The sequence below is a fragment of the Condylura cristata genome, unplaced genomic scaffold (assembly GCF_000260355.1).
Source record: "Condylura cristata isolate star-nosed mole 26May11 unplaced genomic scaffold, ConCri1.0 scaffold00004, whole genome shotgun sequence".
In the NCBI taxonomy this organism is placed as follows: Eukaryota; Metazoa; Chordata; class Mammalia; order Eulipotyphla; family Talpidae; genus Condylura; species Condylura cristata.
In genome coordinates, this window is record NW_004567105.1 from 62,468,688 (window position 1) to 62,484,847 (window position 16,160).

The window sequence follows — 16,160 nt, forward strand, 5'->3', positions numbered from 1 at the left end:
GGGGTACAGGCCAGAGATGCGGAGGGTGAGAGGATTCACCAGAGACAGAGTGAGGTGTAGAACAGACAGATTGAAGAAGTACACTGCTAAGGGGAGCAGCGGGTGGGTCAGGAGAGGTCTGCCACGCCATGTGGTCACCTCCGGCGCAGGCGGGGATCGAACTCATGCAGAAGTGGCTTTAGCTTCTCAGTGCAGTGCTTTAACACGCTGTGCCACCAGGGAGGGCTCTTTTTTGTTTTTGTTTTTTTTTAAAGATTTATTTATTTAACAGAACTGGGGTACAGGCCAGAGGTGTGGTGGGTGAGAAGATTCACTAGAGACAGAGTAGGGAGCAAAACAGATGAAATACACTGCTGAGGGTAGCAGCAGGCAGGTCAGGAGAGGTATGCCATGCTGTGTGGTCAGCTCCCTGGCGGGGGGATTGAACTTATGCTTCATAAGGCAGTACCTTAACCCATTGCGCCACCAGGGAGAGCCCAGGAATTGCAGTTTTTAATGATTAGAAAATGTCTCACCAAGAAAATGACATTTGAGCAGTTTTCAATGAGACAAGGGAACTAACTAGTATACAAGACTGACAGTGTGTAAGCTGACTGACATAGCTGATGAACAGCATTGGGGGTGTGTCTCACACAAGTAGTTGGACTGGATGGATAGAGGAGGTCCTGGGAGATGGTAAAGCCCTTTGTAAACTTCATGTTTAATAAGTCAGGCAGAGCCATTGGAGGAGTTTGAGCAGAGGAGTGTTACAGAGTGATGTATAATTTTAAAGTGCCATTTTAACTATTAGGTGGAAAGTAGAACCCTTAGGAGATATTAAATTGATTTATATTTCAAATGGCTTAAGTTTGATTATTGAAGATACATATTTATATTGCTATGTCACAAAAGCTTTTATTAAAGAACTGTATTGAAGACTTTCATTAAATTTACCTTGCTTGACCTGGAGACTAAACAAAATAACCTTTCTGATATAACCTGTTTACTTGTAGCCAAACATTGTGAAATGTTACATACTACCCAGTTAGGTACAACTTTGCAATGTTTTTTTTAGTCTAGCAATCTAAAGTTTTTTTTATTTTTTGGTAAATTACTTTGAATTACTTACTTCAAAGTTAAATGTAGATATCATAATTCTTAGCACCCTGAATTATTCAGGATGACATCCTAAAAATAAGAACATTTTCCTACATAATTAACATATGCAATGAATCTTAGTTTTTTGGGTCCTAAATTCTTCCCCCCAGAAAGTGAAAATGTGCATACATATTCAAAGGCTGGGCCAGGGTCTGTAAAAGATTTACTAACCCCCCTTTCTGTTTCCTGACCTTAAGTACTGATTTCATTTTAATTTTTTTGCTACTGAATAGATTACAGGCTGTCTTAATTCGGATTTACAAAAATTTGAGAGCTCAAGTTAATTGATGCATTTCCCTTTCAGTAGACTGCTTTCAGTGAAATTAAATTAGAAATAGAATGTTCAAAGAAGAATCTTTTATAAGTAAATTGTCCACCAAGCTGCTTTTATGCCTCTTAGAATCCTGGAAACATTGAAGTGCTATTAAACTATTTGTCACAGTTCTGTGTAGAAGAGCCCACCTTATCATTCCTAGTTTTCGAAGGCTAAGAACCTGTCTCTAGCTCTAGTCCAACAGATGATTAAGAAATGGCTCTGGACAACAATAATTCTGAAAAGTTCACTTTCTAGGAACATAAATCCCAGCAGTGACTTACAATTCTTTACTAAAATATTATTCATAGCTTATAATTAGCTTCATTCATGAGAGGAAGTCCTCTCATGAGGATTTCCATAACATACTTAAAGTCAAGCAACTCACTTCTAAAACACTCTTTGTTAGAGACACTTAAGAAAACTGGTTCCATACTTCATTATCAGACATACATCATGTACAATGGGCTTCTCTCTTCTCTGTTACTGTTTACTTTGACGGATTCTTTAAGATTTATTTTGAGGCCCTCCCTGGTGTTGCTGCAGCAGGTTAAATCACAGCACTAAGAAGCTAAAGCCACTTCAGCATGAGTTCGATCCCTGCCCTGGAGGTGATTCACATGACTCAGCAGACCTCTCCTGATCCACCCATTGCTCCCCACTCTATCTCTGGTGAATCCTCTCACCACCCCTGCACTTCTGGTCTATACCCCAGTTCTGTATTCATAAATAAATAAATCTTTAAAAAAAAAACAAAGATTTATTTTGGCCCTTCCTGGTGGTGAAATAGGTTGGAGCACAGCACTGCAAGCTAGCAGCAGCCACTTTAGAGTGAGTTGGATCCCCAGCCCCAGAGGTAACCCCCCATATGGCACAGCAGACCTCTCCTGACCCACCCACTGCTCCCCTCAGCATATACTCCATCAGTCTGCCTGTTCTGCTCCCCACTCTGACTCTGGTGAATCCTCTCACCGACCCTGAACCTCTGGCCTATACCCCAGTTCTGTATGCATAAATAAATCTTCTAAAGATGAGCAGCAGGCTCTCCCTAGAGGGTGTAACTGGTTAAAGCACAGCACTATGAAGCTGTAGTAGCCACTGCAGCATGAATTGGATCCCTGGCCAGGGAGCTAACCCACATGGCGTGGCAGACCTCTCCTGATCTGCCCGCTGCAGACTTCTCCTGACCTGCCCGCCGCTCCCCTCAGCTATGTACTTTATCGATCTACCTGTTCTGCTCCCTGCTCTGTCACTGGAGAATCTTCTCACCCCCACCCCATACCTTTGGCCTTGTACCCCAGTTCTATATGCATAAATAAATAAATCGTTTTTTAAAAAAGATATGCAGCTATAGACTTATTGGGGGAAACATTTATGCTTGGGTCATTTAGGAAAGGCTTCACAAATAATAGTAATAGATAAAAGAAAGTGCATAAGTTGCATATTCTGAAGTATTGCCAAGTTGTGTGTGGAGAGTAGATACTGTAGCCAAGTGCAGCTCTACATGTATGTGTGTGGCTGGTTTTAAAGGGTTTTTTCATTGCAGACATTGAAAGGTCAATAGAGAATAAGTAATAAGACATTTCAGAAATTAACTGCTAACAGTTTATAGATAATGTCCAGGAAATGGAGTTTCTTAACCAAATAATAGTGTGTCGACTCCCCCTCCCAGCCTCTTTATTTATTTATAATAGCTTATTTTTACATCATGTTGTGCCTATTTTCATCTCAGTTGTAATCCCCGTGGTTTTCCCATCACCAAATCACCAGTGTGCCATCACCACAGTCCAGTGCCCTCCCCATGCCCCTCCCCCCATTCCTCCTTTGATCCCATTCCCCACTCCAACCCCATAAAATGTCTCTGGTATGTAGTTGTTCATTATTGTTGTTGTTATTTTCTCCCCTGGTCCCGAGTGAAACCATCAGTATTTTTCTTATTTCTGGCTTATTTCACTAAGCATGATCCCTTCCAGCTCCATCCATGTTGCTGCAAAAGGCATGTGTTTATCTCTTGATTGCTGAGTAATTTTCCATTGTGTATTTTACCACATCTTTTTAATCCAATCATCTACTTTTTTTTTTTTTTAAAGATTTATTTATTTGTGCATACAGAACTGGGGTACAGGCCAGAGGCTCAGGGGCGGCGAGAGGCTTCACCAGAGACAGAGTGGGGAGCAGAACAGGCAGATCGACGAAGTACACTGCTGAGGGGAGCAGCGGGCGGGTCAGGAGAGGTCTGCCACACCATGTGGTCACCTCCTGGGCAGGCGGGAATTGAACTCATGCGGAAGCGGCTTTAGATTCTCAATGCTGTGCTTTAACCCGCTGCGCCACCATGGAGGGCCCCAATCATCTACTTTTGGGCATTTGGGTTGATTCCATGTCTGTACTAGTATTCTTTAACCATTTCATTCTCTCCTGAGAGCTATCTCTCTCATTTCTCTGAACTCTAGGAAATGATTTCTAGATCTTTCTCATTTTGGTTTTGCTAACCATATCAGTACTAGACTGAAGTGCACTTCATTCCAAAGCAAAGGGAAGGTGTGGTGACTGAAAGACAGGTTTTTGGACTGGCGGATGAAATGAAACAGGAGCTTAATTTAGCCTTTTTTTTTTTTTTTTCCTAAAGATATATTTATCTGTGCATACAGACCTAGGGTACAGGCCAGAGGTGGGGGTGTTGAGAGGATTCACCAGGACAGAGTGGGGAGCAGAACAGGCAAATCGAAGAAGTACACTGCTGAGCGGAGCAGAGGGCGGGTCAGGAGAGGTCTGCTGTGCCATGTGGATCACCTCTAGGGCAGGGATTGAACTTGAACTAAAGTGGCTGTGGTAGCTTGCAGTGCTGTTTCCTAATCCGTTGTGCCACCAGGAAGAGCCAGTTTTGTGGGAGGGAGGGGCTGGTTTAAAACCATCTACAGAGACATTCTGCAAGGGAGGAAGAGCAAGTCAGAACAAAACAGGTGGGAAGAACAGAAGGGACAATGGTGCACAGGTGAATTAGGGTTGTGCATTTCATGGGGACTACACCTAAGAAGAGAAAGCATACATTGCAAAAAATTGAAGAATAATGAAAAATATATAAAATAATCATAAGTAAAACTTCATCTACTTTTGGCAATTTCTAATTCATCTCTTTGTTATATTTTAATGTGTCTTATTGCATGTTGCATACTTTATCTTAATTAAAAATTAGGACACTGTCAATAATTTCCATCTCTGTTCTACCTTTTCTTCATCAGTTCACATTCTGACTCTAGCACCAAGAATCCTAAACTTTGAATATTTTACTCCTTTTTTTAAATTATTTTTATCACCAAGATATACGTTAGCAATATATGTTAGGTAATGTTTTGTTTTTAGCTTTATAAACATAGTATATTCTGAGCCTTTTTTTACCTAGTATTATGTTTTCAGTATTTATCCTGGTCTTTACATTATCCATTAGCAACACTTCATCTAGTTTCACTGTTCTACAATATTTAGTTAGGTGATTGTATACCAACTTTATTACCTATTTTCTTTTCTTTTTGTTTTTAAAGAAAGATTTATTTATGCATACAGAACTAGGGTACAGGCCAGAGATGCGGAGGGTGAGAGGATTCACCAGGAACAGAGTGGGGAGCAGAACAGGCAGATCGACAAAGTACACTGCTGAGGGGAGCAGTGGGCGGGTCAAGAGAGGTCTGCTGCGCCATGTGGATCTCCTCTGGGGCAGGCGGGGATTGAACACATGAGGAATTGGCTTTAGCTTCTTAGTACAGTGCTTTAACCCGCTGCGCCACCAGGGAGGGATATCTATTTTCTTTTTTTTTTATCTGCACAGCTTGCATTCCTTTTTTTTTTTCCTCCCTTTTCTTTCTTTTCTTTCCTACTTCAGAGATTTCATAGGCACTTATACAGGATTTTGCTTAGAGGTGCCAAGAAGTTTATATGCCTAGCTCTACTACTTAATTCAGTTGTAACTTTTTCCTTAGTTGAGGTATTTGATATAAAGATTATCGAACATTTTTAAGCATTCAACTTTGAAACATTGTTTGACTATTTTATGTGGAGTGGTCCTATTTCTATCACTGTTCTGGGAAATTCCAGTTTATTCTCCCAAAGTGGGTATACCTGTTGCCATTTAAACCTGTAATATTTGAGGCATTTCCTAGTGTTAGATTCTGTTGATATGGCAGGTATGAAGTGGTATTCTATTATGGCTGATTTTTCTCTGATGGCTAATTGGAATATATACCTTTCTGTAAAACAACTATTCCTGTCTTTTCTGTAATGTTAGTCTTTTTCTTTGTAAGTCTGATCTTATTAATCTTCTAGTTACTGTTCTGTTTACGTTTTCCCTCCCGCTTTGTTGCTTGTTTTCTTTTTTAGCATCAAAGAAGCCCTTGATTTTAATATGAAAGTTTGTTTTCTGATTAGCCCTTTTTGTGTTGTGTTTAAGATATTTAAGTTTTAACTTTTCACATGTGTTCATGGTTGATTTTTGTTAACTTTTCAAAATATACTTTTTATATTTTAATTTGACAGCTAACTGTCTTGCTCAAACCTTATGATTAGATCTGGTAATGTTTTTGCAGATTCTTCTGGATATACAATTTTTTTTTAGAAATCTTAACTTTCTTCCTGTCTAGCCATCTTTTTCTTACTTGACCACATTGGTTATGACCTCTTTGACAACACTGAAGGGAAATTGTTTACTCTTCACTTTAGAAGACAATACTTTAGGAATCTCTCCCTGAAGAAAGAATGCTGTAGAATTTTTGATAGAAGTCTTTCAGGAGTTCAGGAAGTTTCCTTGTAGTCTTGGTTTTTCCAGGAACTTGTCATTCAGTGTATTGAATTTTGTCAGCCACTTCACATTCATGTGGTCAGATAAGCTTTTGAACTTAACTAATCTTAAAACATCCATCAATTCGGTCATATTATCTTAACATAAATTATCATTTTGTATATTACTATATTCTATTTTCATATACTTTGCTTAGGAATTTTTCATTTATGATTATTAATGAGAATTAGCTTAGTGGTTTCTGATTTTCCTTATCTGTTCTGATTTGTGAATCAAATTTATTCTTATTTCACATTTCCTCTGCTCGCTTTAATCTTTTTCTTTTCTTTGAAATATCCTTTTCTAAATATGTACTACAGCTGCTCTCTCTCTCTACCCCACCCCCAGGAAATATTCATGCATCCCTCTATCCTTCCCTGACATCCCATAGCATCTCTTATGTGTGCATAAGGTGGACTTAACTATTTGGCGTCCTTTCCAAGCAGAATGTGGTTCTCTTGAGATTCAGTGAATATCTAGTACAGCATTATTTCTCCAGTACTGACTCAATTTATATTTGTTACCTGTTAAATAATAGGTAATTTATACACGTTTGCTTTTTTTAAGTATATAGGCAATTTATACACGTTTGCTTTTCTTGTGCTTACATAAAAATTAAAACTCACTCATCTCAGTGCATTTTCACAAATTAAACACATTCATGTAAGCAGCCCCAATTTCAAGAAGCAGATCATTATCATCACCGGCAAACCTCCTTTTCTGCCTATCTACCCCTTCTCCATTTAACTGCTCTTCTAATTTCATAGATTGCTTTTCCATTTTTGAATATTAACAGAATCATAAAAAGTGTTCTTTTATATCATACTTCCTATGTCAACCCTTGAGTATATAACTGTGTGGTTTCAGACACTGAAAATATAGTCATATAATAACTTTTAATTTTTTCCCATATTATTATTCTTTTGCTTATAGAAGTAGCTGACGAGGAAAAAATGGAAACAGATAATGATGGTCATCAGCCTGAAAAGGTAAATATCTATCTGGTTCAGTTCTGTTAAAAAGCCACAAAGAACATATTTTTCATCGCATAGTAGTTCAGATTTTATTCTGCTTTTTTAAGTTCCTCTCAGGGAACCATAAGTAATTTTATCTGCTCTTTGGATTACACTGGTTTAAGGTATAGTTTTCACAAAACATAATAAAGAAATGTTTTTCATTTATTCAATCAGTGAAGATTTGTGTACTTCCCAACTTCTTTTATACGTATACCCTTTCAGTCACAATTAGGAATATGAGCATAAAAGTTGTGGTTCTTACTAACCTTTCATTATAAGGTGTAGATACTTGTGTCAGAAGAGAATTATAAAGTATTGAGAGATTGCCTAGGAGAGATATTACCAACAGAAAAATATTTAGAAAAGACTTAATGAGAAGTGACAGTTTTAAAGAGTAGGTGGAACTATTAAGGATGAAATGGAGAATAGAAGGTCAAGATCTGACTGTGGATAGGCAGACACTAAAGCCCATATACAGAGGGCAGGGAGTGCTCAATGTATTTAAAACCCAATGCCTATTTCATAAAGGCTATAAACTCAGAGTGAGGTAAACAGAAAGGATTTTTTGACTTCTTTATAATCAGAGACAAATGATAAGCTGTGATGTCATCATATACAAGTCATGTCCCATATACAAGAAGGGGTTTAAGAACTTGTTTACAAGAGGTATTTTTAAATTGTATATACCTAAGGTGAAGAAGAGAATGGTAGATTTAATTATAGCTCTTAGATGTTCCAAATACTATCCTTTGTACTTTACATCTGTAAGTTCATCTGATTCCTAAAATAACCTCAATTCATTGACACTCTTCATTTCATAGATGATATTATATAATTTGCTCAAGGTCATTGGAATTTCAAAATAAGTAAATGATACCAAATGCTGAAAAGAGGAATTTTAAGTTTCAGTCCCAAGAGCACTGACACTGACTTTTCAAAAAAAAAAAATTAACCTAATGACTGTATTAAAGGACTTTGTCAACTTTTTATTTCAGGAATAATTCATCTTACTACTTGGTTGATAAATGTGGACTTTAAATGTTACTACTTCTGGACAACTAATAACTTAAGTGTTTGTTTAACCAAGCAATAATATAAATTAATTCCTTTGACATTTATTTGGACACTGTAGCCGTGACTTTATAGCAAAGTAACTACAAAGTAGCATTGCAACCCTGTGCTTTAGGGTGTGTCATCTTGTAAACACTCAGATATGAAATTTATTTCTCAGAATTTATTAATTTCTTTTCCAATTTTTCTCTCCAAAGCCCTTTTGAATCTAGTTCACTTCTTGCTAAAAATACTGGAATCTTTTGTTAAACTAAAATAATACCGCTTGTAAAACAACCAGTTTATTTCACTGTCCTCTTCCTTGTATCACTTTCAGGCAGAAAACAAAGGAGAAAATGAAACAGATGAAGGTGATAAAGCACAGGATGCAGAAAATGAAAAAAATGGTGAGAAGGAGCAGGACAGTGAAGTTAGTGAGGATGCCAAATCAGGTAATTAGAAACCTTCAGATTTTATTTTAAAAGACTAAAAAGCACTGGGAAAATGCATGCAGTTTAATTGTGCAAAAATATTTATATTTGGGATTTGTTTCCTAATGTAACAGTAAATGTGCCTTTGAGTTTTTTTGCTTTTTTTTTTTTTTAAAGATTTATTCATTTATGTACACAAGAACTGGGGTACAAGCCAGAGGTGTGGGGAGTGAGAATACCCACCAGAGACAGATTGGGGAACAGAACAGGCAGATCGACCAAAGCACACTGCTGAGAGGAGCAGCTGGCAGGTCAGGAGAGGTCTGCCGCCCCACGTGGGTCACCTCTTTGGCTGGGGATGGAACTTCTGCTGCAGTGGCTCTGGATAGCTTCATAGTGCTACACTTTAACCCATTATGCTACCAGGGAGAGCCCTAGGTTTTTATTTTGCATGCTTTGCATGCAGGTAACATGCTAATGATAGTGACTACATTGTTTTCAGTGGTATACAGATAAATAAGTTGTTCAGTTTGAACGAAGCCACCACACAGAGCTGCCATTTCATTTTCAGTATCAGTTGCTGGCATATCCCATCATACTTGACTCAAAAGCCCTGAGGGAGTGCTCTGTTCCTCAGCATCTGATTTCCTCCAGTCCTCAGGATTTCCCAAAACGCTTCATTGATGAACAAACATGTTGGTCTTAGGGCCCTCAATTTTCCTTTATATCCAAGAGAACTATACACAGAGCTTAGAGAAATGAAGGGAAGACAAAGTGTACCATTCAGAAAATTCGTCGAAAATAGAGGCAGACTTAAATGCATAGAATGGTTCAGTAGTAGTCTTGAAAAGAGAGTAAAGACACTGAGATCTCTTTGTAACATCAATTTTAGTTTGTTCTGTGGTGGAGGTGAGAAATAAGATAGCTTATTAAACTGGGCACTCTACTAATAAAGCTTTCTGATTTTTCAGAGGAAAAGGAGACTGAAGAGAACAAGGAACTCACTGATACTTGTAAAGAAAGAGAAAGTGATATTGGGAAGAAAAAAGTAGAACATGAAATTTCTGAAGGAAATGTAGCCACAGCCGCAGCAGCTGCTCTTGCTTCAGCTGCAACCAAAGCCAAGGTTTGCCCCTGACAGCCCTTTTCCAGTGCTCTCTGAATCCATGAATAGTCATATTGTTTTTAGATTAGGAACATTTAGTATAAAGAGTCTTGCACCTAATAGGAAATGACTGTTTTGTTTGAAAGCCTTTGTCTAGGTTAAGAATTCCAGAGGCAGGAAGAGGATGGTAGAAATACTAGATCTGATCCTAAAGGGTGACAGCTGCCTTTGATGCATTCACTGTATCATTAATTCAATCTTGTGAAGACTGCAGAGATGTAAGGCAGAATTTAAAGAGGACTGTTAACAGTCATTTTCTTCTAATTGAAGTATTTGTGATTTTTAAGATAAAATCTATTTCCTTGTGTAACGCTTTTTTGCCCTGTGCTTACAGACTGAAAGGAGAGAGAGGGAATCTAAAATAACTTATTGAATTTGCCAGCTTTTCTGGGGGTGGTTTTCTCTATTTATAACATAGTATTGGCTTCACAGGATACTTAAGAAAAAAAAAGAATGTTATTTTCCTTGCATTGTGTTAATTTAGCATTTTAGAATATTTCAGGCATGCATGTGTGAAATTTTTTTTTTAATTCACCCTTTCTTCATTTTACCACTCAGAAGTAGTTTACCACCTTATAGTTTACCACATTTTGGGCAGTAGTTACTAGAATATAGCTAATCATTTTATCTTGCACTCTTCTTGATTCATTGATAATGATGTTTTCTCATGGTCTTGAACCCCAGACCATTCAGCATCTGTGAACAAGTTACCTGAGTGTTTAAATCTGTGGCCCACGATTTATAACAAACCGAGAGATGACTAAGTTCAAACAGGACCACTGTTTGGAATGCCTGCCCATCTGACACGTGCACAGAGATGTTTATGGCCACATGCAGTCAGTCCTGACAGATACCTTAGCTAATTGCTAAGTAGCTTGAGTTCCTGTGTATTTGTCCTTGATAATATTGCCAAAGATGCCTCCTGATTTTCATGGTTCTTTTGGTATTCTCGCTACATTGAGGCTACTACCTTTTAGCAATTTTTCAAGTATGCATTGAGTACTTAATGAAGACACCAGATTGACTGTCGTTTCACATAAATTTGGTTTTGTTCCTTTGTTTGAAACATATTTTGATTTTTCTGTCTTTTGCCAAGCTAGATTCTTTGGTAGCTCATTGTTTCTACACTTGTCTAAGTTCTTATTCTTCCTGTAGTCATCAAGAATATTCATCTTGGGTCTATTTTCTCGTTTTATGAAAAAGGATCTGGAGGGAGCTTCCCTCTTTGGTGCCTTTCATCAGGTCATAATACAGCTGCCTATCCAGTCTTCAAGTCTGCTTTTCAGGTCATTATTTCAGTTTTTCATTTTTTCATAGCATTTCAGCCACCAAATCCTTCTTGGTACTTGACTTCATCTGCTCTTACCTGGTCCCCTTGCTGCTTTTGTAGGTGAGCTTCATCTCTTGCTTATCTCCTTCACCCCATTCTCAATCCTTGAGCCATTGTAATCCTTTTTGTTTTTTAATTTTCCATTGAAATATGACATACTTGGTTCTTCTGCCTCAAGGCACATTGGGACCTGCGAGCTTCAGTGTAGACATGGCCAAGTCCAAGAACCACACCACACACATTCAGTCCCAAAAGTAGCACAGAAATATCGTCATGAAACTCCGACCACAAAGCTAAGAATCTCTTAAGGGGATAGACCCCTATTCGAAGAAACATGCACTTTGCCTGAGGAAGATGCCTGATGTAGACCAACAATGCCAAGGATTTGATTGCATATGTTGAGGCTATTAAAGTCCTTGCAAAGCCCAAGACAGTCAGGGCTAACATCCCAAAGGGCAGTAGCCTCAAGCGCAGTCAGCTTGCCTGCATTACTTGCCTCAAGTTTGGGAAATGAGTGCACGCCCGCGTCTTCAAGGGTCTCATGCTTTCCCAGCAAAAGTACAAGCCTAGGCCAAGGATGCAGCTACAGTACAAGTTCCCAGAGATGGGATGCCAGAGGTCCCCAGACTCCTACAAAGCCTCCAGAGTAGAGAACCTCTGCCTAACAATGTAAGGACATGAGGACTGGTGTCACCCTAAGGCTGCTGTCTGCAGGACACTGGTGCTTTACTGAATACCTTGCCATAGCTCTCTGTCCTTCACTGTAGAGAATCTCCTTTGGCCTGGCCCTTGGATACTGCATACAAGGTTTAAAAAGTGTCCAAAAGACATTTTCTATTCAGGTCACTGAAATTTACTCCCTTACCATCACTCTTATTTCTAATAACTGTGAATTTAGTTCTTTAATCTCAGAACACCTATATTCCCCACTGATTTGTGATACAGACACTTGTACTACATGACTTGGCACATATGAAGTATTCAGTGCCTTGTATAGCTGGATCTAACACATTTCAGAGCACACATCATCATTTTGTGCTACCTGGTAATTAAGGGGTAAGGAATTCACTTAAATTACTGTAATTAATACAACTTATCTGTACATTCCAAGTTCTCTCTTATTCATTAAGAGTTTTCCATGATACATTTTAATGGTTGCATTTTGACATGGTAGTAATTAGAGCTTCTGGATCTAACTCCAAAACACATACTGTGGTTATGTTTTCTGGATTTTACCCATCTGTATCAAAAGAAGGACTCTTTGTAGCATATCCCCCCCCCCCCCCCCATTGTACCTACTGACACGCTGTGATTGATCCGCCTAGAGGAATAGTAAGGAACGCCACTGGCGTGTTGTTCTGGATGCCTTCCATCTGGATGTGTGGCGTTTCACAGAAGCAAGAGTCCAGAACTGTTGCTGGAATAAGCTAGAAATCCCCAAAACTAACATACGTGCCTTTTTTCAGCAATAAGATCATTTCTTCCAAGATAACAGAGATTTTATTTTCTTGAGACCACATACATTGCCTTCAGCTATTACCCATCCACTTGTCCTAAAATGGCTAAAGTTGGTTGGTCTTTGTAGTAAGGGTGTTCATCCTAGGACACAGGCATATTATTTTCCCTCTTTCATACCTTATTCCCTTATGGCTAAAATTCTTTCTTGAGATAGGTAAATTTTCACTGTACATTTTAGTCACAAACCTTTAACAGATAAGCATTGATTGAAATGGATTTACAATGTGCATTTCACATTAGTGAAATGTATATTATGAATCATAGCTGATGATAACTATGGAGTGCAACAGAAGGAAAAGTTGATATACTTGATTATTTTGCCTATAATTACTTTATTTACTTGATTATTTTGTCTACTGCTTGTAGCTTGATGCTGAGGCTAGGTTCACTATACCACCTGGGGGCCAGGTATACATACAGGTTTCTGTATGTATCTTTGTATAGCAGTAGATACTACTTATATTTACCAGGTAGAACCCATGCTTTGTTATGAAAAGTTATTCTCAGATGTTTTCCAAGTCTCTGCTTTCTTACTATTACTTTTTTTTGTAAGGGTGCTTCTCCCACATTCCATACATCTTCTCTGACACTTTCCCAGAGCTCTTCGTTTTTCTTCGGTTGTATAAAGCCAGTATGTAAAGGGTTAATACTCTCTGTAACCCTTTTTTTGGAAGGCCTTGGTTATCATGGATACCAGATTCTTTCAAGAATCCATAGCCTGTGTCTCTTGAATGTTCCTGCTTCATTTCTTCTTTGCTGTGTTACTACCATATAATTATCTCTATGATTTTTGCAAGTGAGATACTTCAGACTCAGCCAGAAAATTTCTGTTCTGTGAGGCATTGACTCGGTTCTCTCTGTATTCACCTCATGGTAAAACTGTTACAGGGTAACCCAGTGTGAACTAGGCTGCCTGTCTGTTGAGTCCTCATCTGTGCACTTAAAATTTAATTGTACTGTAGGCACACACAAAAGGGTAATGGGTTTATTTACAAAGAGGAGAAAGGAAAAGGAACAACTCAGGGAAAGCGAGAGAGAGATACAAGGTAACTAGAATATCTTACCAGCTTGGCTGACTTGGAGCTCTAGTAACAAACTAACTGTGATAGCCCCCAGTCACACTGTCCAAGAGAGGCCGAGAGAGCCATTGCTCAAGCAAGAGAGCTATTGGCTCTCCTTCCCCAGAGCCATTGAAAATCGTTCCCTACTTATCCCCCAAAGTTCCAAAATGCCTGCTTAGCTCCACCCTTGAGTCTTCACAGTTCTCCCCTGGTACTGCTGGGAGTTGTAGTTTCCAATCACTGGAGTAGGGGGTGGAGTCCACAAAACTGCAGCATTCCTTTAAGACTTCCTTCCCCTTAACAGAACTGTTAGGGAGCAACTGAGTTGACGGCTTGTAGCTTGATGCAGCTAGGTTGACTATACCACCTGGGGGCCAGAGGATGTCTCTCTTTCCCTGTAGCTCACTGAGATTATCTTGGTCTTCTTCATAGTAAGTTGGTCTCAGAGTGGACTTTTTATGTGACTGCTGAAAACTTTAAAGGAAAAGTGTTCTATGTGACAAGGAAGGGAACCTACTGCTGTCTTAGTCTTGGGCCTCAACTTGCTGCTGCACAACTTCTGTTCAACTATGCTGGAGGTCTTATCAAAATTCAAAATAAGGCATCTTACACCACGCTACTAGAGAAGAGGCACGTTGTCTTAACCCACCAGTCTTCGCTCTGGTCATAAATTACTTTTATTTCTCCCACTTGCAAAATAAACATGCTATTATATCCTCTTATAAAATCAGAGTTAAGACTAGAGTTGCATGATCTTAAACTAAATCAGGCCCAGGTACTAAAGCTCCTCATGAGTTGTTATTTGAAGAAGGTTCCTTGTGTGTTAGTGTTCTCAATACAAAGAATTTGTGTACTGACCTAGCAGTGGTGATACAGGCATTCATTCCAGTTTCTTGCTCAAGATTCAGTCCTTCCCACTGAGAATAAATCTCTACAAATTTTGATTTGGCCCTCTGTGCTTTTGATTCTGCCTCCTGAGAGGCAGAATCCTTTTGCTTTAAATAGTAATAAGAGCCCACTGCTCAGGGGCAATGTCCAGATCTGCTGGGGGCTTCAGAGGCTGCCCTGGGGTTCTTTTCACTCCCCTGCCTTTGGGCCACTTGAGCAACTTTCATCTTCACGAAAAGAATCAAATGGCAGTGCTGCTGTTGTCAATACTATCGCCAATGCAGAGAAGATAGATGAAGAGAAATAGGACACTGCTGCCCAGTCCTTGCTCAGTGAGCTGATGAGTAGCAACCTTACCAATACCAAACAAGTGGAAGTCCTAGAGTGGGATCTGCACTCCTCACTTTGTGAAGTTTTTTGAGGAGCTTTGGCTGAAATCACAGCTTCTCCAGGGAGTGTGTGCCTTCAAGTTCTTAATTCTTGGCAGGGATAACTGGTACCTTGTCTCTTTGCATGTAGTTTTGGGGTCTCTCCTTGTAGTCATACTAGCAGGTCATTATACCTCTTAGAGACTGTTCTATAAAATACTAGTTCCCTGATAGAAAACCAGAAAATGGTATCACTGTTTTCTGTTGAACAAGAATCCGTCCTGATTCAAGTGTCAGTCATAGATCCCCACCTCTCAGAAGGCATTGGTGGCCATATGTAATTTACAGCTTCCTTCTAAACATTCCCCAGGAGAGTGTTTGCTAAAATATCATTTGTCCTAAGCAGTCTTAGGAAGATAATTAGAAATCCTTTGGACTTTGGATTTTAAAATGTTAGTTGAAGTTCTGCTATGTACTAGTTTAAGCATAACTTCTCTGAGCCTTTTTCATTTTATTTGAATGAAAGGGTCCTATTGATCTCCCTTCCTAACATTATTGTTATAAAAAACAAATGTAGAAAAAGGAATTCTCCAAGCTGGAAAGTTAACCATTATCAAGCCTATGTGTGAGTACTTAATGTGTGCCAGCTGCAGTGCTAGGTTTATTTGATGCCTAACAGAGAGGTGGGTGTTCTCTTTCTCTGAATATAAGGTCACATCATTAACCTTGAACCTCATGCTGATTTGATTTGATTTGAGCCATTAGACTGTATATTAGTTGTGAAGAAATATAAAACTGATGAATGTGTATAAAATGTTAAAAATGTAATGGGAGTGAGACTATTAGGTGAACTCTAGTTAGACCAGATATTATTTTAAATTTTTTTGGAATGAAACATTTGATTTTTCACACAAGTTATATTCTTAAATAGATTACTGCCTAAAAAGATTATTGAGTAAGCCAGAAAGAGAAAGAAAAATACCGGATGGTTTCACTCATAGCAGGAGTATAATGGACCAGGCGAGAAAATAACAAAAATAATGAACAACCAT

At 38.7% G+C, this 16,160-nt stretch overlaps 1 protein-coding gene across 3 annotated transcripts in view; it reads left to right on the plus strand.

The window, feature by feature from the left end:
* The window catches only part of SMARCC1 (SWI/SNF related, matrix associated, actin dependent regulator of chromatin, subfamily c, member 1), a 129,823-nt gene that overhangs the window by 86,163 nt on the left and 27,500 nt on the right, over nucleotides 1–16,160 (plus strand). For all 3 annotated transcript variants that reach the window (XM_004676221.1, XM_012720447.1, XM_012720448.1), the window contains 3 exons: nucleotides 7,215–7,270; nucleotides 8,685–8,799; nucleotides 9,750–9,904. In XM_004676221.1, coding sequence (XP_004676278.1) covers nucleotides 7,215–7,270; nucleotides 8,685–8,799; nucleotides 9,750–9,904 — 326 coding nt within the window. The remainder of the gene's footprint in view (nucleotides 1–7,214; nucleotides 7,271–8,684; nucleotides 8,800–9,749; nucleotides 9,905–16,160) is intronic.